We start from the raw sequence: 27,238 nt of genomic DNA on the forward strand, positions 1-27,238 counted from the left end.
CGGAAGGGGTGGGGAGGTGAGAGAGGGAGAGGTAAGGGAGGAATGGATGGTGGTGGGGGGTGTCAAGGTCTGAGGTAATCCGTCTGGGGGGTTGGTTGCTTCAGTGTCCATGTCCATAAGCTACAACAGCTGCTACAGCATCTGCGGCAGCTGGCCACACTATACACATACACACATACACACATACACACACGCAAAAACTGCTCCATGAAGCCGTGAACTGTCCATTCACTGACGTGAGCCGTCACTGAGCGGGGTTGGCCCCCAATCATTGCGACTGCTACTGCTACTGCTGCTGCCACTGCTGCTGCTACAACCGCCCAACAACCCCGTGACCCCTCGCGCCCCTCGTGCCCCGCGCGTCCCCGCAGATTCAGCGACCCAGCCGCCCACCGAGATGCGAACACACCGACCTCTTCCCTGAATCAAGCGCACCGACCTCTTCCCTGAATCAAGCGCACCGACCCCTTCCCTGAATCAAGCGCACCGACCTCTTCCCTGAATCAAGCGCACCGACCTCTTCCCTGAATCAAGCGCACCGACCCCTTCCCTGAATCAAGCGCACCGACCTCTTCCCTGAATCAAGCGCACCGACCCCTTCCCTGAATCAAGCGCACCGACCTCTTCCCTGAATCAAGCGCACCGACCTTTGTTTGGGGGGGTCTGCTTGGCGCCACCGCCACGTACTGCATCACCTCTCTGCTTATTATCTCCTGACCGGTTAGAGTGGCTGCGGCGTCCTGGATATGACATAGAAGACGAAGCGGACACACAGAGGAACAGACAGACAGACAGACAGATACACAGACAGATAAACAAACAAACAGATAGATAGGCAGGCAGACAGACAGACAGACAAATAGATAGACAAGCCCGTTATGTTCGCTTCCATCTATCAAGTTTGTGACTCAATAAGGCGAGGCGAGGGAAGGCAAGTTCAGTTGAATCAGACGGGACATGGATGCAAACAGAAAGGCTCACACAGCTTCAGGGAAGACCTTTACTTTTGCCTTACATTGCGGCACGTTAGGCAAAGGTACGGCAGGGGGGAAAGGGAGAGAGTGGACGGGGAGAGGTGTACGGCAAATGGTGCAAGCCCGTCAAAATCCGTTGGTTATTGCTGGCCTCAGTCTCCCCGTTTTTTGGTCCTCGCATATATCCCCTCAGCACTATATCCGTTTATTATTTCCCCTGGCACCTCTCCTTCAGTCTCCGGTGGTTCGTAGTCTTACGTCTTAACCCCCCTTTCCCTTCTCCTGCCCCCCTTATCGCCTTCCTTTTCCAACTTCGCCCCCAGCCTCCCCCCGGCACCGCCCCACTTTCGTCCTTCTCCCCTGCCCCCATCCCCGCCCTTTGCCACCGTAACTAAGGATAGGCGGTCTTCATTCCGACGGCCTGTGATCCGATTCCAATTCCCCCTTCTGCTTCCACCCCCCTGCGCTGCTGGCACTAGGCGCGATCCTGGTGCCTTCCACACAGGTCACGCCCTTCCCGCGCCGCACCGCATCGCGCCAACCCAACCCTGAACTTCCCTTCCAGATACATTTATACAAATCTGCGTGGGTTTTTGATAGGCGAGTGGGCGAAACCCCAGCGGGGTCCGCGTGTGCTTCAAACGGGGGTCTTAGGGTCCTTTTCCCCCCGGATTTCGCTCACCCCGAATTTTAGTCGCATCCGTACTATGAGCTCCTGAGCCATCGGATCCATAAGCATCCCTCCAGCTGTCCTCTGCGCCGCAAAAGATTTCAAGGTTGGTCGGCGCGACAGTGTTCGCCACGCGCGGCATGATGCCGGCGAATCGCGGACATGCTGTCCTCAGCGTCGCATGTAGCGACTTTATCAAGTAAGCTCGTACCGCTGTTGGTCCTCTTTTTGGTGCGCTTGTTGAAACCCGGCCCGCCGTGGGCAGGGAGCCCGAACGCGTTGGTGGCGCCCCTCCAAGCACAGCCAGCCCCTTTGTTGGTGGCCTATCTGCCATTTTCCTATTCTATAAGTAGCAAAGAGCACAGAAAATATGTAAAGAAATTAAAAAAGCTTTCTCAGCAAGTAACGCCGTGGCAATTGTTTAATGGCGAAGGCAACCTAATGACTTTGTCATCTACCTTAGGTTAATCTTGGTACGAGCATTTGAGCTATGGTTGTGGAATAGTTTGTAAAACTTGGCTGCGACACCGTGTGTCCTTCGGTACTTGGAACAGCTAGGTATGATGCACGGCTCGTCCAAAACATACCCTCCCGCGTTTCATATTCGGAGAAGGCTAACGCTAGAGTTAATTTCTATGCATTTGATGATTGATGTTCCTTTCGTGGCGCTGTACACATTTCGTGCCATAACTGCTTTGTACCGTACCCGCCCGAAGGGGAGTGAGTATACGACCCTAACTTTTTTAACACGTTGCTGTTGCCAGCATACAACCATGTAACATTTCTCTTGATATTTGCAGGATTCCTTGCCCTCACGGAATTGGGTCTATGACACAGGAAGGTCCACTTTAGGTAGCGAGGTCACATGTCCACCTAGCCTCGTCGGACCTCCGCATTTCGCCACACATAACATGGAGGGCGCTGATTTTGACTTCATCCTCTCCTTTCATGCCGGTCAAGGCGCAAGTGCAATCAGTCGCAGCTGGGAAATCACTGGCAGCCTTATGCCAAACGTGTCCACATCCGACATACGCGGCCATCTTCATTATTCACAAATAATGCAGCTTGGCTTGCCATCCCACGCTCAAGCCTCATCTAGGCCGCGCCCACAACATGCGCGCGCGGACAAAGGCTGACGGCCCAGATTGACCTTACCCACAACCGCTGACAGCCAAGCCATAATTATGTGCAGAAAAGACGTGGCGATATGACTGAGGGATTTCTTCTTGCAGGAACGTCTTCCCAGGGACTGCGCCTTTAACAGCTCCTTTGAGGACAGCGCCCGCCGCCGCAATCAGTAGATGGCATCTCCTCGTGGACCAGAGACGCGTTCGGGCACGGAAAACGGCTTCAGTACACTTCAGATTTTCTCCCATCAGCCCCCCCTTTTGAAAGACGTGGCGAAAGTGCAACTGCGAAACACCCTTTTCCCCCACGGCAGCGGACAAAAATCACGGTTGTTACTTATCCGCAATTTCGCGTGGTGCAGAGTTACAGAGTACCTCTGCTCTACATCATAAAGAGAATCCACAGCGCTTCTGATTTCATTTCAAACTCTCACCCTCTCCTCTCCACCCCTTTTCTAGGCCTTCAGGCATGGAGCAGCTTTCGGGAGAAAAGCAGTGCAAACACTTTTGGCGCGAAGCCGACACATTCAAATTCAAAACCGAAATCGATTACACCTCGGCATTAAAACGTTTCCCTGCAAGGCCGTGCCCTCCCCCCAATGCGCCGTGTCTGCGTTCGGACCTATAGTTTCGGGCATTCACAGTCTCTTATAAAGTGTACGCGTAAATTGAAGCCAAATTACAGATGAACGCACGCAGGGTGTGACGGAAGAGCGGGGGAGATGGAGGGGGAGAAGGAGGAGAGAGCGGGGGAGAGAGCGGGGGAGAGAGAGAGAATCACACACGCGGCTTCCCTAACACCTGAGCCCAAGCTTCCTCGGACAGAAGGGGCCACGGTAGGGACTTCCACAGAGGGGCGGAGAACGGCACTTCTACACTCCCCAAGCTGTCCCCCACGCCATCGCCTTGCCTCAGTCGCCAACGCGGTAACCACCACCGGGGGGGCCTTATATCCCTGCATACCTGCGTTGAGGATGACTCAATCAGGATGCCCCACACCACACTACTACACCACATTACTACAAACTACACCACTCCTATATATTGAGATAAGAGAGGAAAGAAGTACGACGAGGCGGCAAGGTGGATATGCGAGGCGAACACCTAGGGCCTGGCAAGGAGTGTCGTACACAGCCAGCCAACCCCGAAGATTGCTCAGCAGCCGGCAGCAGCCACATGGGGGAAAGGGACGGGAACGACACACGTAATACACAAACCCGGAAGGCCCTGCTGCGGGCGGTACGCTGTACGACATGACGAGGGACACACACAAACACACACGTGCTGTGCATGATCACTTGCTTCGCCGCACAAGCATCGCCCCTACAGCAGACAGACAGACAGGGGGCAGCCGTCAGACAGGCCCCTTAAGACTTCCCTCAAGTGACATCTCCCTTCCCCATGGTCCCCGTTATGTACCCTCAACTGTACGATACCGTACTGTACGGCAACCAACGCAAGAGTATGTGCCCGCGTGTGACTTGCGACACAAGCAAAATCTGACCGTGGACGTGTGCGTGCCAAAAGAAACACACACAAAAACACACACGCGCATACGCACACACAAAAAACACGCACTCACACGCCAGCGATTGGGCAAAAGCACAGAGCGGATAGCAGGTCAGTAGATCAGCAGCGCCATCACCATCACCACCACCATCACCACCACCATCACCGCAAGGCCCAGGTGAACCTCTACCTCCCTTTGCACCGTACCAACAGCTCCACACTTCCAGTGCCCAACCGCCAGCGCAACCACCACCAACAAACTAACCAACTAATAAAAGTCGGTGTCAACGGAGAGGTCGGAGACCGCTCAGACAGATAACAAACACGAATTAACTGAAGAACAGTAAACCGTAACTCCTAACAAACAACACCGTACCGCGTATAGTGCACTTCAAAGCGTCCTTTAGCGAACTAAAAAGCTGAATATATATCCAAGGTATTTCCCAGTTCTAAATTCCGGTATAAGAAGGTATTATGGCGCCACGACGAAAGGCGACTTGACCTATCTCATATATGAGATTGCGCTGGTGTTTATATCTCCCCCGCAACAATATTTCTGGATTTTAACAATTTGTGCATAGGGTTGCGTGTAAATGCATCCCCTCCTCCTTTCCCCCCCTTCCCCCCACCCCCCCACACACAACAGAAAAATAAACCACAAACCTGTTTTTTTTCTGGATCCTGAAATGTTAACGGTAAGAGAGGATTTACTTTTCCCTTGGTCCACCCGCCGTACACACATACATACGCACATACACGCACACACGAACCCAACCGCCACCCGGGCTCTGGTCGCTAAAAACGTTGGACTCTGCGGCTGTTCCTACCACAATTTAAAAAGTCAAATCGCCAACGGACACAACCGCCAACGGACACACCACCGCAATCAGCAATGTACGGCGCGCACGCCCGTGCTCAGGTTCAAAGCACAGCCAAGGCCGTGTTTCTGTTACCGTACAGCCATCGTCCCTTGTTACTGTACGGCCATCACCACGCACACGTACAATAGTACGACGCACATTACTGAACCAAACTGTAGAGGCCGAGCCGAGAGCAGCCACGTGGGTGTCGTACATCGCGGTGCCCCTTAGTATTCGCCCTCCTCGTACTCGTCGTCGTACTCGTCAGGTGAAATGGGCGCGATTTCCCCCGTAAACCATTCCACCGCGCGAGGGATGATCTGGAAAGGTGGGGGTTTGGAGCGCGGGTGCGGGTTGTGTGTGGGTTGTGTATGGTGTGTACGTGTGTGTGTGTTTTGTTTGCATGAAGGGATTGAGGAGAAGAGCGAAAGAGCCAAAAGACAAGAAAAAATGGGTCGGGCTCGCGATGCATTAGAGAACCAGAACGGGGACAAGAAGAAGCGTTCTAGCTGCAAGACCGCTGCGCCTCTGCTATCCTTGCGGTTCTTCTTTTTCTTTTCCTTCTTTTTCTTCTTGGGGATAACGAGGGCTGTGGGGAAGATCCACCCACCCCTCAGGTGGGTGAGTGGGTGGGAGCTGGCGACACCGGGAACCAATCTCCCCCCCCCCCCAACGGCTTGCATGGCTGACATCTCCCCCCCCACACACACACATCTATGATTTACCGGAGTCAGCTGCTCCGCCTTCTAGCCCCACACACCCCGCCCCGAGACATATTCAGCCAAAAAATCACCCGTCCCCCCCCACGCCTCCCCCCTCCCGCTTCCGACTGCACCCCGGCTCCACTAAAACCCTAAGCTCCGCAAACCCGCCTCGTCCTCCTCCTCCCCATTCAGATGGCCCGGCTGCACAGCGCCGCATGGCCCTAACACAAAACCCCCACCTAAACACCGTGCGCACCGTCATTCCCCAGCTACTCCTCCTACCTACCTACCTACCTACCTACTTATCAAGAAAAATCTATACTTTAGAAAAAACCCGAACTGTAAAACCCTTTCACCTGGTCCTTAATCGCAAATCCAATGTCGAAGTCGTTCGCAAGCGCCTCCTCCACCTCCTCCAGCTCCTCCTCGCTCATAATGGTGGCCTGGGCCTCCGTGGGAACCTGTACGGACAGTACGGCAGTACGACAGACAGTACGGCGGGGCAGTAGCAACAGAATAACACAATATATATATCACCTAAGAACATAATCTAAGAAGCAAAGGGCTAGCAGCTCGTTCGTCGTCTCAAGCGCCTGACGTGTCGCCGGGGCGGGCGGGGCCCCCTCCCCCCCCTCCCACGTGAACACGGCTCTCTCTCGCAAACGAGCGCGGATTGGAAGACCCAAAAAAGGTTTCACATCTCCTCCTCCTCCCGATTTATCATCCACACGCTCTGCACTTTATTTACAACCGCTACAAATAATAATGTTGTCGTACAACGCCGTGCATTTAAATAAACAAGTAGTCATGTCGTACAGAGTTGCATGTACGGATGTACGAGCAGTACATGTGGTATTTCATAGTCTTTTTCTAGTATTTTACCTTTGGCGGGTCGAAGATGGTGAAGAACGAGTCGCAGGGAACCTTCTCCACAACGAAAGCTGGTTTGGACTTGTCGCCCTGCGGGTGTGTGGGTGTGGGTGTGGGTGTGGGAAGACGAGCCACCACACGAGCGAGTGAAGCTGCTGCCAAGGGGGGAAAGAGTGCTGCAGTGCGGCCGATGTAGGCAGGAAGCAGAACTGACCAGTCGGCGGTTGGGGTTGGGAGGGTGTTGGGGGGGAAATCAAATTCGAGGAAAGATGGGGAAAATGGGAGCGGGGGCTGTACGATGAAGAGCAGACGATTGAAGGAGGAGGGGGATAAGACGAACCATTGAAAGGAAGAGGGGGCCGAAGATCGGGGTTTCGGAGCTGTAGAGGTAATCGTTAGGTAATTGTTGTTCCATGAAATGAAGAGAGCTCCACCACCACCGGAAGGGTGCCATATGATTCTTCTTCAACGCGGGGCCGCAGCTTCAGTAATGATAGGCAGCAAAGGTGGTCTGATCACATCTCCTACAACTATACAGCATCATTCGTACACATTCACCGGAACAGGAACGATAACCCTCGGAAAGGCTAGCGGCGGTTTGTATATATGTGTGTGTGTGTGTTTTGGGGGAAGAGAGGGGATGGAGGGGGGAAAAGAGCCAGGGGAGGGCGAGGAAGACAGAGGGCAGAGGTAAACTGGGCACCCTCACACTGCGGTACAATACATCTCACTCCACCTTCTCATCCCGGCGCACTTGCCCCCGGCCACCCACTCCCCACACAAGCAGACATACACACACACGCCTTCCCCCTCTTTCCCCGCCACGGACGGCCCCCCCCATCACCCCGGCCTCCGCAACCCTCCTCATCCCCCCTAGAACCCCACCCAAACCCACACCACTACGCTCCGAAACCATCGCCCCACTCTTTCACTTCCCCCCCCCCCCGCGTCCCTCTCCCCCCCCTCACCTTGCCCCCCTTGACACGCCTCTTGCTCTCCTCCACCGTCACATCCCGACCGGGCTTCCAGGCGATGGCGGTGCCCGTGAAGTTCTTCGGCACAACGTCGTCTTCGGGCTCCAGCACGTAGACCTTTTCAAGGACCTAGACAGCAAATTGCCGTACAATACACACGTGCGTTACTGCCGTACAATACACACATGCAAAGGTACCACACAAACATCTCCTTATATGAACACCCTCCCCCTTCCCCTCCCCCTTCTTCTCCCCCTCCCCCTTCCCCCTCCCTCCGTACCTTGTTAGAGAAGTGCGGGTTATCCGCACGGAAGTAGAACAGCAGTTTGAAGCCCCGCTCCTCACCCAAGAGTACCTCGCTGCGAATGTCCTAGGGGGGAGAGTCGGAGCCGAGAGGACAGCGGGGGTGGGGTGGGGTGAAATTGGCGGGAAGGGGAGGGGAGGTTGAGGAAGGGAGAGGCTCAGGGGGGTAGAAAAGAGGGCAAAGAGAAAAGGGGCCTTCGCGGTAGTGAATGAATGTCGCTCCATGTAATTCAATTGTATATAATTAGTATATATGTATATAGGGTTTGGCACCACTGGTAAGGCGCGACCATTGCCCCCGGGAGATCCCGGGATCGATACCCGTTCGGGTCAAAGACCTTCCCATGGTGGAAGGCATTGCGCCCCTAGTTGATGGACGGTGGTGACCTGGGATAAAGTTAACCTGCGCGCCGACCTTGAGCCGCTGTCTACCCGGCAGATTCCGTTGGACGCTGGTGGTGGGTGCGGAACCTGAGCGATCCACTGAGAAGTTGACTAGGGTGACTGGATGAGGGTGCCCCGAAATACCGGGGAAGGCAGGGTTTCGCAGGGTAGCTGCCACGGGCGAAGATACACCCCCCTGTTTCACACATCATATACATAGGCCCTCAGGCTTTTACGGACACCCCCGCATTTGTGCGGAACTTGTAACTTGCATACTGTAACACATATAAAATCCAATTCAGCTGCACGCAAATTCAAAAAAAATTAAAACATACTTCATATACCTTCAAGGACTCCGGCACAAAAAAAAAGAAACAAAATGGCGGCGCATTTCCCCTTTCCCCCCTTTTCCGTTCCGTACTGCTCTCCGTACTTCTCGCAACCAACCAATATACTTTCCGCCAAAGCCAAACCGCCAGCCGAGCCGCCTCTCTCACCTCGAGGTATTTGAGGACTTCGCTGTCCCGCTCGGTGATGAACGCCCCCACCTTGTTGTGGTTGGCGAGCGCGTTCAGCCAGAACTCAGGTACGGGGCCGTCTGGTGACCACGGCCGGTAGTGTCGACAGCGGCAGCGACAGGAAGGGGAGAGAGGGAGGCGGAGGGAGAGAGGGAGGCGGAGGGCGAGGGAGAGAGGGAGGGAAGGGGAAGGGGAGGGAGGGAGGGAAGGGTTATGGACTTCTGGTCCCAAGCGGCGGGAAGAGACCCAGCGCCGCTTTTACCTTGCTACTCGTCCGTCGAAACTAAGTACACAACCGCCCACCTGCGCACACAGACCTAAGCACACAGCTAACAAGCCAATATATCATGCAAACATCTTAATAGGCAGTTACCCTCTACCTTCGTTGGTGGAGTTGTCTGTACGACATCCCTAGCAGCTCCCCCTCGCGGCTCCATCCACTAAAACACAATGTACGACACTCAAAGTGGGTTCAACCGCTGCTCACCGGGTTCTCCGTCGTCCTGCAAATCGTACTTCTCTGTGATGGCCGTCTTCCCAGTGAAAATATCACGACGCTCGTCAAAGATGGGGACTGCAATGTGTACGGCAATGAATTTGTGTACGGCAACGTTGGATACGTCAGCGGCAAGTCGTTCAGTGTCGACGGGAAGACATCAGTCTCTCTGAGTGAAATGTTTTTGTTCACAAACCCAGTGCTCGAACTGGAAGTTGTGAATTTACGGAGGGAAATGCAATTTGGCGGGAAGACTTTTATGGACTTAGGCACTTGGCAACAGAACCGCGGACTTGTGCAGCGAACTTCAGTGCAGCAGCAGAAGGCAGCGCGATGGAGAGGCTTACCGTATTTCCCATTGTACTTGTGCTGCAGCGCCGCCAACTCCTTCTGGTACTCGTTATGAATGGCGTCGTACTTCTTCTGGACTTCCTTCATGGCCAACACGCGGCGACGCTGCGGGACCGTGAGGTCCTCCATGGGATCGTAGTCCATGCCCTCATCCAGCTCGGGCTCATCCTCAACGGGTGGCGGGGGAGGCTGCTTGCCCTTGGGCGCAGCAGCAGCCGAAAAGCCCTGCAGGAATAAACGAGACGTAGAGCGGCGTTTGCTTGCGCGCTTATGGATGGGATATCGGTCGCGAAAACAGCGGAAGTGGATTGCAAGCGACATTTCAAATTGGGAACACAGAGACAAAGCGACTTGACTACTTTTCGCCGGTACCGGTGCAAACATTTCAGATGTACATACCAGTGATCTTTGGCTAACCGCGGGTCGCCCGAAAAGCGCCTTGGTGGGCCTGCGTCGATGAGCAGCCGCCGTCAAGTCACGAAAATGCCGGGACAGTCGCATCCAAACAAGAACTCATACATCCCATCAGATTGCAAGAACGCATAACGTTGTATTAAAACAAACCTGCTAGAGACTACGTGGCTGTAAATTGCGCTAGCCCTGAGCGCTTGACGGGTGAGGAGCGCAAGAGCCATTGTTAATAACTAGAACGGAGGGAGGGATAACGCTTTGCTTGTAAAGAAGGCTACCGATTCCATTCCTTGACTGAATGCAACGATGCCAAATTGTTGTGCCGTACAAACCCACAATCCGTTAACTAACCATTCTTACACACCATCGCGCCATGTTTCTCCCTTGCCACACGGCTACACCTATAGCACGGCTGTTCACAAATAGCTCCTTAGAAAATTCACCATCTCACGTTCTCAGCACAGGGCAACACTGACTCAAGTGTCTGAACATAATTCGACGCGCAGCTGAAACCCAAATGTTTAGCGTCGACACATTCGCTATCGTGCTTGCTGCCTTTCCCATGGGTTCACAATCCGCAATATCACGCGGCACCCTTTGCGTGGGCAGTGGCGGTGTACATGCTTTGTCTGAAATGCAAGGTAGGATGGTGCTTACAGGCGATCTGGCAGCCCTTGCGCCCACGGCTTGTATCGTGAGGTTTGCAGGTTTGGGATACACCCCCCACGACTATGTAACACACACACACATATTTTATAGCTAGGGTCACGGTAGCGTGTGCTGAACGCATGGTCTCGCTGAACCCAGTTAGGGCATGCACCCCTGTTCATATCACTTCGGACCAAGTGGTTGAGCAACCGAACGAAAGCGCAGCATATCTGCGATTATAGGAGCTGTTACTGCTAATTACATGCTAAATCAGTTGCGGGTAAACGTTGTTAGTTGTTGCCTCAGGGGAGCACGTCCTTCCGTTTACAATTTACAAATTCCACCACGGGACTCTGGAGAGCTAGGGCAGGTTCCAGCCCCACCCACACTAACACCACGCTTCTTTAAAATCAGCTAACCACATGCCGTTCGCCTAATCGTCCCCCTGCTCGTCTTCAGGAAATCTCCATGCAAGCCCGAGGGCCCTGTGCCTTATTTTTCCTCAAGGATATATCTCTACGCGTAAACTGCGCGTCAGCCAAATTAGATGCCATGCTAGAGTATGACAGGATAGGGAGCCCCATCCGTCGTGCGTATGGCTGCCTAGGTTCCAGGAGGTACCCCCGCGCCGGTGTAGCTAACAAAATACAGCGCTCAAATACTAGCAAAAGGAATAGGAGCGGGTGCAAAGAATTGTCCACGCGGGACGGCGGCGTGGGGAGTCAAGGATGCAAACTGGCGACACTGTATATCACAAGGCGAGTCAAGGGATGCTCCGCAACAAACTTGCTGCATCCATATGTGGAAGACGCGACTAGTGATACACCGAGATACTGTACACGAATGCAAGTCGGGGATGTTCCCACACAGGGCACACGGACAGGGTTCCCATGCTGCAGCAGTAAGGGTACCGTCCTTGTTCAAAACCCTAGGCGCTAGCCCAAGGCAGGCAAAACGTCGTAAGCTGTCGGGAGTGTCACGACTGATAGCACGAGCCGTAACCTTGGTACTGATGGCTTCATGCAAACAGCCAGCGGAAGTCCATGTCAATCACAACCGCGGGCGAAGGTTGTCATTCAAAGTTGAGCTTCATGTTCGGGAGGCAAACTCCGTGCGCGCCCAAGTAACTACAGTCTTGAAAACAGAAAGTCCCATCGCAGCAAGGAGGACGACGGGCGTCAGGGCTGTCATGAGCAAGGCCGTCAGAGCTTCAAGACCAGTCTCCAAAACCCTTGTCGCTGTGGACTTAACAGGCGCCTTGCTCTCCGAGAAAGAGATTGAGGAAGTGGCCATGTCCAATAGTCCTAATGTAAGGAGCGTTCCTGCATTAAGGTTACAGCCAAGAAGGCCGGGTCAAGAAACGTCCGAAAGAACTTTGCCCAGGACACAGTGGACTCACCACGCCCGGCCCAATTTAAAGTTCAGATACAGCGACGATACTCACAAGTGCAGCTACAAGTACCAGACCGCGAGGCTTACCAACGCGAGCTTCTCCAAATGGGTAACGCGGAGCTTGGAAGCTGGGTCTATCAGTTGACGGCTGGAGACCTCTTACGAACTCAAAGAGCTATGCGTAGGAACTTCGTATTAGAAACAGTGACAATTACATTAAAACTGCATGCTCTCGGGTCTTTAATCCACGCCGGATGACAGTCGTACAGTATAAGTAGCCGGCCTGCCACGTCAGTTCCACGAGGCTCGCAACCCCGCCGCCGTTAGTAACTCGTTTCGGGGAAGAATAGGTGCACTTTCTGTCCTCAAGTCTTGGAAGTGGGCCGTGGAATTCTCTCGGAGCGTGTAGCGGATGCCCTTCATATCGTATAGTAAAGTTGTGCCTCCAAGACAACATGTCATGTAGGTAACTACGAAAGCCTGTGGATAGCTTCGACTGTGCAGAGCCTTGAACATTGTCGGAATTCATGGTTGCTAACGTTCCTGCGTTCCGACCAATGCCGGATTTTTTTTATCCTTAGTCGGAAGCCCAAAGGTTGGCATGTTAGCAACGTGTAGAGTTTGTATTTAGCGCTTTCCCTAGCTCTAATAGCTCCCCGACGAGACCTGCCAGCAGTCGCGTATGTTACAGTGCATACTTATGGCACATGCACGCATAGGCTTCTGCTGTCGGAGTGGCAAAAAGGAGGAAGAGCAGCTTGGAAGGGCCACGGATGCCGCGACTACAAAGCGAAGCCTGCCGTTGTCCTTTGACGTGTGGTCCCATAAAGGGGATGCGGATATACCCCCAAGAGCAAGCCATATTCATGTAAACTGCCATTTAATGTGGGCCTTATCAACAGATAGGGGCCACTAACGTTGCCCAAACCGAACTCAAAGCCAATCCCCGCCATGCGTTATTGGTAACAAGTCGTCATCCGAACCCGGCCTTCAAAAGCCACCCTACACCGTCCGTGCACCACCGTCAATCCAAACCCCGCACGCACTCCCTGGCGCTACCGACCTCCCGCATTCCCTTCGAACCCAAGTCCCCCCTTCCCCAACCCAAATCAGGTGCACACCGCCGCTGCTGTTCTCGCGTCCGAATTTACCAGGCACCCCACTGCACGCCCACCTTTCTTCATCGTTGGTTTATCTATGTTAAGTGCGCATGGTAGGGCATCTGGAATACTTCCCGTCCAACCCTCCCCCAGACCCGCCGCACAGCAGTCCATGAGTTAAGTGACGTTTCCGCAGAGCCCGAAACCCGAATGCGGCGCAGCAGCCAAGAAATTTTCCGAAACCCCGTTCTCGCGTGATTGACCACTCTCCACTGCTCTACGAAGGCACCGAAAAGAGACGCAGGTTGTGATCCGCTGCCCCGACCATCAGCGCCCGTGCGTCCGGGCCCCACCGCAAAGCAGCAGCCCGCTTGGGAACGTCCGCCAGAGTCTTGAGCTCCGACCACTGCTGCTTCTGTGGGGCGCAAACCACAACAGGCCCGAACGAGCGAGTTTCCAAAAGGCACGTTCCGGAAAAGACGAGAAGGCAAAACGAGACGACAACAGCAAACAGAGGCGTGAAGCCAGAGGAAGTCGCTGTACGTAATCCACGAAGGACCGGTGGGAATCATCAGTCGTATTGCCTCCTTCCTGTCCTCCGCTGCCCGCGGCACGGAAACCAGCTATACCATCTACCAGGCATGGAAGACACCAACCCGCGCCGAATACACCAAATCCTAAGCAAACGGAACACCAAACCGCGTCTCGTACCTGGCCGTAGATCTTGACTACCGGCCCACCAACCGCCAGAAATTGGCCGCTGTGGTCAAATGCCACCGACGCGCAGGGGCCATCGGAGAAGGGCTCTATCGTCCTGGAGGGATAAAAATATCAAAGGAAAAAAGAGGCGAGCAGCAAAGGCATGCTTGTTCGCTAGTTCGCATTGCCTCTCTGATTTTCTTCTTCAGTATGCTATGCTATGCTATGTTAGACAGGACTCTGCACTCCGCCTGGTATCATGGGACAATGGGACAACCACCAGATAGACACTGCTACCTGGAATACCGCGATATGACCAACTGAAAACCAACAAACTAAACAACCAAACCCACTCCTGAGATTTACATCCATAATGCTACACGCTACGCAAGACTGCGCGCCTCCTCGTTTGATGCTATCGCTACAGAAGCTTGCATGCAAGCAAAAATTCCGTTTCGGACAGCCAGCCAGCGAGCCACACATAAACACGGGATCGCCATCACCCGAGGACGCTCAGCTGCAATACAACACTCGAGAAGTTGTGCATGGCGCACGCTAAAATGTAAATTTGAGAGGTTTCTTCGCCAAGCTGTTTTCCTAATCCAAACAAGCCGAGATATTATACAAAAGTTGAGAAACGTGTCATCCCGAGATTGGTGGGCAAAACGATGACCTCATAAACGCGCAGGAAAGAACAATCCGGCAACGCGCATGTCGCGACTGTGCGGGGCTATTAACTAGGATATAGCCAAAGGCCCTGCACCTCTCGGGTCGTCCCAGCTGCTGCTGCATCAGTCTCAAAAAAAGACCCACCCCCTCCCCTCCCTTCCGGTTGTCGCCGCTTACTTAAAGTTTGCGAGCTTACGAAGGTCCCACAGCTTGATGCAATCGTCGCTGGCAGACGCCAGGTGGTAGCCGTTCTCGCTGAATGCCAGGCAGCGGATTGCCCCTGCATGGCCCTCGCACGCCGCCACGGCCTTTTGTTGCCTCACCTCCCAAATCCTGAAGAGCAGGAAGAAGCACCGCGGGCAAGTGGACACGGTCCCGCCGCAAATAAACAAACCATCATGGCATGCATACAAAGAATCGAGATAGACCGGCGGAACCAGGGGGATGCGGTTTTTTTCAAGAAGCGAACACGATGCGCAACCACAGGCCGTCATTATATCCTCATCACAGCTCCGGTTTCAAACAAACTGACACTACCCACATTGCCTTGCCTTGCCATCCAACAAATTTAAAAGATTGGTTCTTATCCCATTATTTCCCCGCAAACCCTGTAGCCTAACCACACGAAAAAAAATCGCGGTCATGTGTGTGAACAGAAAAAGGTCTTCGGGAAACAAAGTACCCTGAAATCAAGTGCTTAAATGGCTAAAACGCAGAAGTCGCACATGCAAACGCACCTGATCGCCTTGGTCTCCGTGCCTGTTCCCAAAATGAGACCGTCCGGATGGAACTGAAGACACGTGTACGGCTCACCAGGACCCTCATCCGCACCCACCTGCAGGGCAAACCCCATGTGCAGTTCAAAGGTGGCGCTTGACACGCGTCTACGCATTTATGTATTCGGCAGCTCAGCTGCCGCTTTAACTCTTAAATGCCAAAAACGAGGGTCCATCACAACTTTTCTGCGTGCTTGCGTGCTTGCATGCGAAACAAAACAAAATCTCCAACGGACCTCGCCTATTATGCTCTGCGTAGGAATAAGTAACAAATGCAGCACATCCAATATAGAGATATACATTGCGTGCAGTGTGATGCAGCACATTTATTTAAGCCTGTGCGCTTCCAGCGATTCTACCGCAGTACTGACACCAAATCGCTTCGTCCAGCCCGGCCGATAGAGAGCAACCCTGTCTTGGCGCTTAAAAAACACGGTGCTCGGGTAACTGTTCACGGTGTTCCCTTATAACAACACAATCCCTTGAAGCACGCACCTGGCGCAGGCACGTAACCGTCTCCACGTCGTAAAACGCCCACGACGCGTCGGCGCTTCCGGTCACAAAGTACCGCCGGCTGGGGTGCGACGTGACGCCCACCACCTCGGCCGAGTGGTCGCGGAGCACCGAGGAGCATTGCCACGCCGGCCCCCCATCCCCGCCGCTGCCGCTGCGCCACACGCGGGCGGTTTTGTCCGCACTGGTGCTCACGATAAGCTCCGAATTCATAAAGGCCACGCCCGTGCAGCGCTTGGTGTGGCCCTCCAGGCTGCTCAGCAGGCGCGCCTGTAAGTTATGGGTTGTGTCTTATGAGTGGTGTAGTAGTAAGGTTTAGAGCCTTTTTAACGTTCGCAGCGTGTATCCATGCCAGCATGAGTTGGCGCGAACGCAAAAGCGAGCTGGCCCAGCGACCGAGGATAACATGCCTGCGATCGCTGTTCCCTGTCTTCCCTAGGTTGCCCCAGACTGACCCAAACGCGCATAAGCGCAAGCACACATAGACAGCATAATGCGGACCCCGGCAACCTTGCTTTGCGTCTGCCACTTTCTTCATCAACATATCCCCGGATACATCTTCCCAGATGCGAGTATGAGATGGCAGCGGCGTGTTTGGGTGCTTCAGCCGCACCTGCAGGTAATCGAACAACTGCAGCGTGCCGTCCAGACCAGCCGTCGCGACAATGCCCTGCTGCTGTGGGTTTACGTCCAGCGCGGCAATCCCTCCTGCTGTGGTCTTATGGAGAGGATGCGATCCAGACAACGTGAGGGACACCAGATCCTCTGCTGTTGCGAGGCTGTCCGGCAGCGGCCGCTTCTTGCGGCCCTTGCTGAGCGTCGCGTTGACTTCCGCCATATCTGCAATGATGTCGTCCGGAATGCCGCCCTTTGGCTTGCGGCCACCCTCCGCCTCTGGCTTCGCTTCCGCAGCTGCCTTGGCGATAGCAGCTTGGGCAGCCGCAAGCTCGGCAGCGTACTGCTGCTTCATTTCCGTAAGGGCTGTGCGCGCCTCGTCGCGCTCCTTCAGCAGTCGTGCAATGACGCGCGTGGCTGCGTCATGCTGGTAGAGAGCATGGCTGAGCTCCTGGCGAGTCTGGTGCAGCTGCGTCCGTGTGTTGTGTAGCTCCAGCATGTTTGCATCCCACTCATCGTGGAACAGGCTAAGCAAACCCGGGATGCTCGTTGCTGGCGCAGTCCGAGGCTTGACGGTTTTATTAACCTTCAATGGCAGCAGGTCCTCCAACGACAGGGCTTCCCCGGTGACGGGACATTTCCCGGTCTCGCGCACATATTTTTCGATCAGTGACTTTTCGAACAAATGGCCAGACTTGACGCTGACCACGCCCTGCTCAGGGACGGTCCCTGATACTGAGCAGAACATGGAAGGAGCAGCCGCTGCCGGTCAAGCGAGGACCGCTCCCCACACCGATCCGCAGATTCAAGCACGCTAAGCCGGCAGCATCCACGACCCTGAAGGTTGATAATGGGCAGTACGATGCACAGGAAGATAGCAGTATGACGCTCTCTATGCCAACAAAGGCGCGAAGCGCCCAAAAGCGCCGCCAGATGCCGAGAAGTCAAGAGCCGAGCCGTAAGTTACGCAGACGCACCTTCTGCTCCTGTAAGCGTAGCACGCAAAATGCACAAAAGGGTAAACAAGGACCCGCCAGAAACAAGTCGAAGAACGGACTAGTAAGCCTCCAAGAACAGATACTATCGTTAACGTGATATCGAGATAAATTCTCGGTTATGCAAAATTGACCCCTGTGTGCGTCCGTAACATTTGGACGTCGGTTGTCCTGGCGTGCCGTATGTGTAAGCAACCGTTGTCACGACAGGAGATTGTAATAAACGCAACGGAGGTCTCAATGCTCACAAACGTGTTCACTAAGCCCTCAAAACCCTTGGCGCATTAAACTAGTCCACGCGAATACAACAAACTGTGCCGATACAGTTACTAGACTCACTCCTCAGCTCCCCATTCCAGCAATCCGACCTGGCGCCTTCCCTCCCAGCTTGACAGGGGGACAACCTTAAGACACTTATATCTACTCACATGGCATCATGTATTGATTAAATAAACAGCCAAGCTAAGATGCCGTGAAGTTAAGTCCCACGCAAGACCGTTCAGCGTCCGAAACCCGTTTACTAACTGCTTTACGAACGGGTTTCGGACGTGGACGTTTCCTGCTGTACGCGTCAGCATTTCTGCTGTAAAATCCGGCATGATGCTGCAGAGATACCGCAAGCCGTTTCACCGTTTTGGCGGTTGCACTTGAACATATGTACTTACCTTGATGTCTCGGAACTACGAATTTAGCCCTAATCTGCACTGTATACGAACCGTCTATCTGGTGCTGACGCCACCTCACTGTACCTGAAACTGCGGCTTTGTGGTGTTTGCCGTTTACGACCCCTCGTAAGACGGGTAGGAGGGTCAGAGAGGGTCGTTCTTCATCCTTATAATAATCGAGGCCATGCGCAATGCGCTCCGAAACCATCTACATCGTACGTCACGCATACAGCTACATGTCTTACCGGATGCCATCATTGCGCATTCGAAGCTGTCTCAATAGCTGACTGACAGTGCGGACTTCGACGATGTTTTGCTTGCGGAAGGAAAACAGCTTACACACCACTTCACCTTTGCCACAAAATCACCCACATGGGTAGAGCAATGCAATCCAATGTGTTAATTGTCAAAAGCGTCAGAAGCCGCGTCAGAAGTAAAAAACAAAACCTTGGCAGCACCTTGGCTCCGAAAGCAACTGATGATGCTCAGCTGCAACAGCCCCTCCCCGCCGTAGAAAAAACATTTCCGACATCTTTTGCGCTCATCTACCCTAGGCACACAACCCCTCTTGGTTTCGGCAGCCTCCCTGCCTCCCACCCATGCAGGATCCTGGCCTCTATAGCTTGCCCGATTCTCCGCGCCGCCACCATAACCTGACAACACGCTCGCGCCGCCACCACCGCATGCATGAAACGCTCCTCCTCGTGGAGCCTCAACAAGGAGCGCGAACAGCTCAAAAAGAAAAGCTCAAAAAAGGCCAAAGCAGACAGACCTCTCCTACACGGTTCCATCCTCACATCGCGTGCATACAACGCCGCGTGTGTGCAACGCCGCGTTTGTAACTGATTCCATGGCATCCGGATTCAGGATCCAGAATCAGGATCCAGGATTTCCTTGGCCGCACATGTAACGGTCTCACCGGGCCCATATCGTTACACAGCAAAGCGATGATTCTCTCCCTCCGCACACACACACACACACATACATACACACATACACACACGCGGGCCCCATCCGCCAATCGGGGCAAAAAGGGTTCTCGAAAACGATTTCGCTCGTTCGCGGGGTCGTCGGATCCAACACGGATTCAAAATGGATCCACCACATCCATCAATCCCCCATTTCCCCCTCTCCCCTCAGCCCTCACCTCCCCCTCGTGTATCCAGGACAGCCGAGGCAACCCTTCCTCCCTCTCCTAAAATTCAACAATTTTGGAAATCATAATTGTAATAAAATATACCAGAGCCCGACAGCACCGCAGATCCAGACACCCTTTTTTGAAATCCAAATCCGTACGTCCTACGGCTGAGGGTGGCCCTCCCTTGTTCCCACCATGTGTGTTTGTGCGTGTGCGTGTACACCTTGAGTTGTACCTTATTGGTCTATGCCAACACCGGCGCCCGGACTCCGCTGCTGGCAGTAGCAGCTGTTGCAGCTGGGGCGGTCTTGGCGTGTATTTGCCCCGACTGACGAGCGAGCTCGCAGAACAACGCCACAGAGGACTCCGGAGTGCCCTGTGCACGTCGAGCACGTCGGAATTTGAAAAATAGCATCAGGGAAAGCTCTCCATGAGTTGTGCATTTGATGGGGCTCGAACTCAAGACGTATGTGGTATCCTGTCGCGCGTGTCCACCGATGCCCCTGATTCCAGTCTACCGGTTGAGGACACAGAACTTTTCGCGCTGAGTTGGAATCGCAAATTTTCGGACAGCAGAAAATGGACCACAGGTGTCCTGCTTTCCAAGCCACATGCAAAGTTGGCCTCCCATGTTCCTCCCCCATCCCGCATCCCCACCCCACAGCAGCAGCACTCGCCCGAATATCATCAATTGCACAATTGCACGCCTGATTGTTGTGTCTGGGGATGACGTGTTTGGACTCCTCAAAATCATCGGGCCCGAAATGCAGGCACACGCCCCGCAAGCCGCTTCAAGGATGCGGCTGCCGCCTTCCAGGCGCCTCTATTTCCCCCCAGCCCAAACAAGCGCGCAAACACATGCAAACACACGCACATACGTCATCCCCTGTCTTCATCTCCCACCCCACCCAACCCTTCCGGGATGGTGGTGAAAGTGAAACCCCCCGCTCACCCCACCCACGCCGTACCTGTACGACACCATGCCCCACGTTGAGGATGTGTCCTCGGGGTCCAGCGGCCCTCAAGCAGCGCTCCACCTCGACGCGGATGTGCTCTTCCGGACCGAACAGCGACATGGGATCAACATTGCCCTGATGACAGAAAAAGGGGAATAGAGAGGAAGACAGTACAGGGGCGGCGAAACAGGAGGAGGAGGAGGCGGAGGCGGAGGAGGCGGAGGAGGCGGAGGCGGAGGCGGAGGAGAAGGAGGAGGCGGAGGAGGAGGCGGAGGAGAAGGAGGAGGAGGAGGAAAAGGAGAGTGGGATGAGGCAAATGGCGGAAAGTAATGAGGGAGAAGAGAAAATCCAAAGGTGCCGACGTGCCGACTCTCAGTTCCACAAACCCACACAGGTAGCACCCACCTGCACTTTGACGCCATGTCCGAGGGTGGCCCTGGCGTCCTTCATGTCCACCGCCCAATCCAGACCCACCACATCAGCCGCCGTCTCCTTCATCAGCTCCAGCTTGCCTTTGGGGGGCAATTCCGCGGAGTGTTGTTGGTGTTGTTGTTAAGTGTTGTTGGTGGTGTGTGGTTGTAACAGTGTTATTGGTGGTGATTGGTGGTGATAATGGGGAGGGGCAGATGTACGGCAGGCCCGGAACAAAGCTAGGTCAGGTGGACAAGTGAGGACAACATCAAAAAAGATATCCAAGAGACGTCCTAAACTGCGTTGCCAGATCAGACCACAAGCCTGATCAGGCAACAGCTCGCCAGCCAGATCATAGAGCATAAGACAGGAAAGGTGACATTGTCAATAAACAGGAAGGAGATGGGAGGAGATGAAATACAAGATGCAGAGATCTGAAATCTGAGGCCCTCCCATCGTACGACAAAGATCTCCTTTCTAACCAACACACTCAACTCAACCACCAACCATCAACCAATCAACCAACCAACCACTCGTACAACAAATCAATGGGAGTCAACAGAAAGACCTAACCAACACAACCACACGCGCGTCATAGCTCACGCAGACGCACCCGTGCCGCCGTTGGCGTGGAAAATCACCGGGACATGCGGGTACTTGGCCTTGAGCGCGCGCGTGATGCGCTCTGCGTACGGCATGCTGAACTCGGCAAACTGCGCCGGCGACAGGTGGTGCGCCCAGCTGTCAAACAGCTGGATCACCTGCGTGGCACCAAAATTCAAATTCAAAAAACACCTCCTTTTTAGATGTTCTTTACATTTTGTACGACGTTACCTACCTGCGCGCCGCTCTCAATCTGGTAGCCGGCGTAGACAATCAACTGCTCGGTTAGGAAGTCCAGGAACGAGTGCAACAACGCTGGATTGTGGAACATTATTTTCTGCAGGAAGGAAGTGGCAGCAGAAGCGTGTTATATAAGGGATATTATAAAAGGTTGCTGATGATGAGCGGTTGTTTGGACCTACTATTCAAACATGTAGTACATGGGCAAGAAGGAAGGGCCCAGCCTGCCATAAGCGCCCATTCCCTATATCGCCTTCTCCGTCCATTCACAAACATTATCCCGGGCCCCTTAACACGCGACATACATACATGCATACACACTCCCACACACGCACCCACACCTTGGTTTCCTTGCAGTCCTTGTCCGCCTTGCCCTCCATGGCATAGGCCGCCAGAGTCCAGGGGGTACCGATGAAGCCCAGCAGCGTCACCCCCTCGGAGTCGGCCTCCTGTCGCAAGGTGGATAGAATCTTCTGGATGAAGGGTAGCCGGGAGGCGGGGTCGGAGAGCGGCCTGCGGACACATGTACCCGATACCACGGCGTTACGGAGGGGAGAACAGGGAGGCAGCGGTCGGGAGATCGTGGAAAAGAAAGAAAGGAGGAAAATATCAAGATTAAAAATGTGTGTGTAATGGAGGAAAGGAAGTTGGCCTGAATATAAAAAATGAAAGTATAGGCGATTTTGGAAAAGTGGAGGAAATCGGGAAGGTGGGGAAAAGGATTCGTGTGGAAGCTTTTTAGGTGCACAGTGGTAAACGTGCACATGGCCCAACTCCTGAACATCCAGTCGAGACAGCGTGTATGAGAGAGAGCGAGAGTGTGTGCGCGCGCGCGCGTGTGTGTGTGTGTGTGTTCTGTTATGCAACGTTCCGGGCCTGAAGCGCGCGCGCTCGCGTGTGTGTGTGTATGTGTGTGTATGTGTGTGTATGTGTGTGTATGTGTGTATGTGTGTGTGTGTGTTTCCATCTCTACACCCTCGCCAAGCCAATGGGACCTTTTTCAGACACGTGTAATTGCGCCTATGGGTTGCATATCCCACAAAGAAAAACTACCTTTCCTTCTACTACTCCTCCTCCCTCCTGAACCCTTGAAACGGGCTCCATTAACTCCGGCCCTCTATGGTATTGAACCCGCTGGCAAGCGCATATTCTGGTCTTACCCTAAGGGCCCTACCCTAACCCTACCCTTGCTGGGTTCGACAGTTCCCCACGCCTCGGAAAGACCATTGACCGTTTTTGAGCAATGTAAATTAAACGTAACTGTAATGTTTAGTTAGTTGGTTCGTTAGTTAGGACTGGGAGTTATGCTTACACAAGTTGCCGCAGATGTTCTGCGGACCGAACTGGGTTGGCGATGACGGGGCCCTTGCCCTTAACCATGTCAAACTCAATGCCCATGCCAGGCAGCGGCGTGAGGATGTCCGAAAAGAAAATGATGCCATCGGGGCGGAAGGCGCGCAGCGGCTGCAAGGAGAGCTCGATGGCGATGTCGGGGGTCTCGGAGCGCATCCGGAAGGGGTACTTGTCCGAAAACCTGCAGCCATGAAGTATATACGCGATTTGGGATTTGGGTCGGATTTAGATCTTCAGATATATATTTGGGTCGGATCTTTTACAATGATCTTCAGCGCACGCAAGAAAACATGAAATGATTGCAGGGTGACGGGGCAGCAGGCGAGGCCCAGGCATATCGGGGGGTGGGAGGTTTGGTGGATCTGTCCTTGACTGCGCTCCAGTCAACGTCGTGATCTGAATGCTCGGAACTAAAGGCCCAGTCAGGGGGGTATGCAGGAAGGAAAAGTAGGTCCCCAGAAACTTACTCCCTGAAGGCAGCCATGTAGCGACCCGCCTGCCGCATCAGCCACACCGGCGTCCTCTCAGCATCTGGGCGACACGCAATGCAAGATAGTTACGCGGTAATGGACGAAAATTCGCATGATGGTGATGTATGCGCGAGGTGAAGAGCCGTCGTCATGCGTAAGCGGCTCATGAGACTCGCCTTCGCCCCTTGCAACGCGCAGCAACAGTGGATCTTGCGCACCAGCCGCCTGACAAGCCATGCTGCAAATCCGTGCACGCGGTGCAGTCTGGTTCGGCTTAAACGGCTGTCCGCTGCAGCGCTGGGAGCTCGCCGCTTGCCGCATTGTGCTGGATTGCATTTTTAAAGCTATCGTAGTGTGTTGATGCTTTCAGTGTGAATTTCAGCGGGTTGCAACGTATCACTGACTTGGTGCTTGCAGATTCGGGGCGAAAGTGTCTGAAAAGATTTCAAAACTCGTTGACTCCTTAGGAAGCTAAGCTAACAGCAAGTCACATGTTGATGTCGTTCTGCCTAATCAAAATCTGAAATCTGTTGTCCATACGGCACAGTACGGAGTTAGTTAATCCAGAGTAGCCAGCTGCTTCAGAGGCGCAGTTCGGCGTGGAAATGAGTTGAAAATAGTAGTGAGAATTCAACTGAATCCTGCTAATTTTGATCGCTGTGTTGCTTCTCCTCGGTCCATTTTCCTTTCCATACGTTAGAGTGGGATGCGTAAACTGCTTGAAACTCGAACCTAATATTGCTATAAATTATTAACATGGTAAAAACAGCTGTGAAGGTGTTCTTGCGGACGCGTCCCACAGCAACAAGCGGCTCTGGCATAAAGTAGGTTGTGATTTTGCCTAGTAGAAGGGTTTGCAACTATGTCGTTCATGCCTACAGCACGACACCATCCAAACACTCGTGGGCATGTGCCTCCACATGTGATATCTACACCATGGTTAACCTTTTACGATGGGACTTACCAATACCAGTACGATCTAGTACTTAGTTAATGCTCTTCACCAGTCCAAGTCGTGTTGGCGTTGGGCCCGCAGGATTGGTCAAGATGGGCAGTCCGTCTCCGTCAACGTGCCAAAGGACCAATCAGCGGGTCTCATCAATAACCAACAGGAGATGTTCTCGTTCAAGGTGGATACTGTACAGTTGCTGATAACTGGGCGATTGGTGGATTCTAGGGCGGGGTTGGGGCCCTAACGTTCCATCGCTCCACAAGATGTAAATCCTGTCACCCAAGGACAGAGGAGAGGGCAGAGCAAGTTCCTTGCAGGCGATATTATGACATCACGCCCATGGCCCCTTCAGCACGGCAAATTAATATCGCACACAGCAATGGGAAAGCGGCCGGATGCACCGGCAGTGCCAACGCGGCGACCTGCCAAGCCCTTCGTATTAGTGCCTTGAGCTATCCAGCTATCCGCCACGCTTTTTTCCGTGTAACCCTCCTATCCCTTTCCTTGCCACCTCGTTCCCGTGCCGACGATGTTCGAACCTCAATACCGACACCGCACCTCTCCACACCCAGCCGAACCCACCCCACCCCTACACACCGCACCATCCACGTCTTTATCCCCTCAATCCTCACCCCTTCTCCTGCTCTCCGCATCTCTCGCCACACCCACACCTCCCGCCGTCCGCCTTTCTGCCACCCCCAACCCCCTCTCCCCCCATCCCCACGGTCACCTCGGCCACGTCGGTCGCCAGTTCGACGGTGTGCTTGAGAATGTGAGCCAGGAGGAGGCGTACACCACGGTGGCGCATGAGGTGGTGGACAGCCTGATGTCCGGATACAACGGAACCATTTTCTGCTACGGCCAGGTGGGACGAGCAACCGAACTTGAGGGATACTGTTACTACTACTGCTGTGCTGGGAGGCGTGGGTGCTACTGCCGGGCAGGTCCGTGCTGCAACTGCTTAAGGGACGTAGGGAACATATGGGTTCGTGTTGGGTTTTGTGGGAGGTAAGGGAGGAAGAGGAGAAGCGGGGCATTGAAGGATGGAGTTTTGGGGGGAAAGAGGAGAGAGTGACCGCAGATGGTGCAGTTCACGGTGACCCATGGGTCGTTAGCCCCTCTCCTGGTTTCCAGACCTCCCCGTTCCTCCTCCTCACAAGTGGAGCGGGATACGTGCGGCCCAAATGGAGAGCTCTCCCACAGAGAGGCGGGAGGTATTCGTGTCTTGGTAAAATCACGGCTGACCCATGGTTCACTTGTTCGAAACGTACGCAAGTGACCCACATTTTGATACTGTATCCACCACTGAATCCAACATTTTGGGGCCAGTTGGGACAGGTTGTCGAGCCTAAGTGGCCTAACTGGCGCAGACCCATTTATCAGACCCACTTCATTTCATTAGCATTTGTTAGCTGTTGCTAACCCCCCAACGAAGGCCTTGCTTGAGAGGCCTTGGTCTTCACCACTTCTTGGTCGCGGGACGCCGTGTATATCATCTGTGAAGTAATCGGATCGCATCCTGGGCCCCTAGCCCCCCCCCAACGTCACCAGCACCATCCCACGTTTAAATCATCACATGGTGACCTTCTTGGTGGCCGTGGCGCGTGATTCCGAGGGCTCGTTAGCCCCCTACCTCTCCCCCCCCCGCTGTCCTTGCCTATGCTCTGGTATATGTATGCTTCAATCGTCAGTGGTTCGTCTTTGCCCCCTCTCCCCAGCCCCCTCTCATTTCGCCCGAATCCTTAAACCTCCCCCATAACCTCTTTTTCCTTCAATCAACTACAGCTAACCTTCCGAACGTGCTGGCGGTTGACTTTTTCGTTTCTTCTTGCATTATTGTAATCATCATTTCATCATCATTTCATCATCATCATCATTTCATCATCATCATCATTTCATCATCATCATTTCATCATCATCATCATTTCATCATCATCATTTCATCATCATTTGATATGATGATGTTCCCCTGCCCCGCTGCCCCGCTGCCCCCCCTACGGTGCAGACCGGCGCCGGTAAGACGTTCACCATGTCGGGCGGCAATGCGGGGTACGCCCACCGCGGCATCATTCCACGCGCCCTGCACCACATATTCAGGGAGATCGACCTGAGAGTGGACAAAATGTTCCGCGTGCACGTGAGTACGGCAGTGCTTCGAGTACGGGGCCGGTAGGAGGCGGGTGGGCGGAAGGGATTGGAGGATTTGGAGTGGGTTTGGGGGGGGGGCCGAAAGGGAAGGGGAAGGGGAAAACGCGGTCATGACATATTGGAGGCAGGGGTGTCGACGGCGGCTGTGTGGCGAAGGAGTATATAACTTGGTTTCGCAGAACCCCCAGCAGCTAAAAAGTGTGGGTTTGAACCTCAGTATTCAAGCCGACGGTACTGATGCCGTACACTTATCCCGTGTAAATATCAGGTATCGTACCTAGAAATCTACAATGAGCAGCTGTACGACTTGCTGAGCGAATCACCTGGGACGAGCGACTCGATGGCGGTGCTGGAGGACTCGAACAATAACGCCTACGTGAGTGCACAGCTGCGGTTTGCAGTTGCAGTTGCAGTTACGGTTGCGGGTTCGTTAATCCTAGTTTATGGGTTTCTCACGGATGCCGGTCTAGTGGAGCCATGGTGTGTTTTCCTGACCTCGCCCCCCTCCTTCCCGAGCTAGTCACTCGATTCGCAATGGCCACGTCGCCGCCATATGACTACTTTCCAAGTCATGAGTTTATTGGTCAGTAGCTTACTTAGTATTCCTGATGCAGCAGTTGAAAGCTTCTCCTGGACTCCTGGACACTCTATATCCATTTATTACCTCTGGTATCTCTCCTTCAGTCGCCGGTGGTTCATAGTCTTACCCTGCCCCCCCTCCCCCTCCTCCTCCCTCCCTCCCCC

General features: G+C 53.9%; 5 protein-coding genes across 5 annotated transcripts in view; 1 reads left to right on the forward strand and 4 right to left on the reverse strand.

Moving 5' to 3' along the window:
- The window catches only part of VOLCADRAFT_88758 (uncharacterized protein), a gene marked incomplete at both ends in the record, with an annotated part of 6,853 nt that extends 4,029 nt beyond the window's left edge, over positions 1-2,824 (reverse strand). Inside the window, 4 exons of the mRNA XM_002948505.1 lie at positions 622-740; positions 1,657-1,728; positions 2,351-2,470; positions 2,795-2,824. Coding sequence (XP_002948551.1) covers positions 622-740; positions 1,657-1,728; positions 2,351-2,470; positions 2,795-2,824 — 341 coding nt within the window. The remainder of the gene's footprint in view (positions 1-621; positions 741-1,656; positions 1,729-2,350; positions 2,471-2,794) is intronic.
- A 2,543-nt stretch (positions 2,825-5,367) lies between these two features.
- On the reverse strand, positions 5,368-10,375 carry VOLCADRAFT_88759 (uncharacterized protein; the record flags this gene model as incomplete). Its single annotated transcript, XM_002948506.1, has 10 exons — positions 5,368-5,460; positions 6,201-6,305; positions 6,727-6,804; positions 7,683-7,817; positions 7,969-8,058; positions 8,873-8,973; positions 9,381-9,467; positions 9,737-9,965; positions 10,158-10,188; positions 10,305-10,375. The coding sequence occupies 10 exons, from the start codon at positions 10,373-10,375 to the stop codon at positions 5,368-5,370; spliced, it is 1,020 nt and encodes a 339-aa protein (XP_002948552.1).
- Positions 10,376-13,556: 3,181 nt separating this feature from the next.
- VOLCADRAFT_80185 (uncharacterized protein) lies at positions 13,557-17,671 on the reverse strand. Its single transcript, XM_002948507.1, has 7 exons — positions 17,541-17,671; positions 16,562-17,400; positions 15,931-16,218; positions 15,397-15,494; positions 14,837-14,992; positions 14,003-14,105; positions 13,557-13,706 (listed from the first exon to the last, which is right to left on the reverse strand). Exons 2-7 carry the CDS (start codon positions 17,309-17,311, stop codon positions 13,569-13,571), a joined length of 1,533 nt encoding a protein of 510 aa, XP_002948553.1. The 5' UTR covers positions 17,312-17,400; positions 17,541-17,671; the 3' UTR covers positions 13,557-13,568.
- Positions 17,672-18,543: 872 nt separating this feature from the next.
- urod3 (uroporphyrinogen decarboxylase chloroplast precursor) lies at positions 18,544-23,868 on the reverse strand. The gene is made up of 9 exons (XM_002948508.1): positions 23,571-23,868; positions 23,392-23,455; positions 22,884-23,105; positions 21,907-22,084; positions 21,567-21,668; positions 21,342-21,489; positions 20,723-20,829; positions 20,330-20,452; positions 18,544-19,737 (listed from the first exon to the last, which is right to left on the reverse strand). Exons 1-9 carry the CDS (start codon positions 23,728-23,730, stop codon positions 19,606-19,608), a joined length of 1,236 nt encoding a protein of 411 aa, XP_002948554.1. The 5' UTR covers positions 23,731-23,868; the 3' UTR covers positions 18,544-19,605.
- A 282-nt stretch (positions 23,869-24,150) lies between these two features.
- The window catches only part of VOLCADRAFT_58470 (Kif9 type kinesin), a gene marked incomplete at both ends in the record, with an annotated part of 8,708 nt that continues 5,620 nt past the window's right edge, over positions 24,151-27,238 (forward strand). The window contains 5 exons of the mRNA XM_002948375.1: positions 24,151-24,218; positions 24,431-24,524; positions 25,098-25,211; positions 26,352-26,483; positions 26,763-26,974. Coding sequence (XP_002948421.1) covers positions 24,151-24,218; positions 24,431-24,524; positions 25,098-25,211; positions 26,352-26,483; positions 26,763-26,974 — 620 coding nt within the window. The remainder of the gene's footprint in view (positions 24,219-24,430; positions 24,525-25,097; positions 25,212-26,351; positions 26,484-26,762; positions 26,975-27,238) is intronic.

Source organism: Volvox carteri, assembly GCF_000143455.1.
Source record: "Volvox carteri f. nagariensis unplaced genomic scaffold VOLCAscaffold_10, whole genome shotgun sequence".
NCBI lineage: Eukaryota > Viridiplantae > Chlorophyta > Chlorophyceae > Chlamydomonadales > Volvocaceae > Volvox > Volvox carteri.

Excerpts from the sequence above, each read along its gene's own strand:
- VOLCADRAFT_80185 (XM_002948507.1), bottom strand. The coding sequence starts at position 17,311 with ATGTTCTGCTCAGTATCAGGGACCGTCCCTGAGCAGGGCGTGGTCAGC. Across the intron at positions 14,993-15,396 it reads ACGGAGACCAAGGCGATCAG|GATTTGGGAGGTGAGGCAAC; the intron begins GTGCGTTTGCAT and ends CCTGCTCTTCAG. Across the intron at positions 14,106-14,836 it reads CGTAAGCTCGCAAACTTTAA|GACGATAGAGCCCTTCTCCG; the intron begins GTAAGCGGCGAC and ends TTATCCCTCCAG.
- urod3 (XM_002948508.1), bottom strand. The coding sequence starts at position 23,730 with ATGCAATCCAGCACAATGCGGCAAGCGGCGAGCTCCCAGCGCTGCAGC. Across the intron at positions 21,490-21,566 it reads AGATTGAGAGCGGCGCGCAG|GTGATCCAGCTGTTTGACAG; the intron begins GTAGGTAACGTC and ends GGTGCCACGCAG. Across the intron at positions 20,453-20,722 it reads GACATGGCGTCAAAGTGCAG|GGCAATGTTGATCCCATGTC; the intron begins GTGGGTGCTACC and ends TTCTGTCATCAG.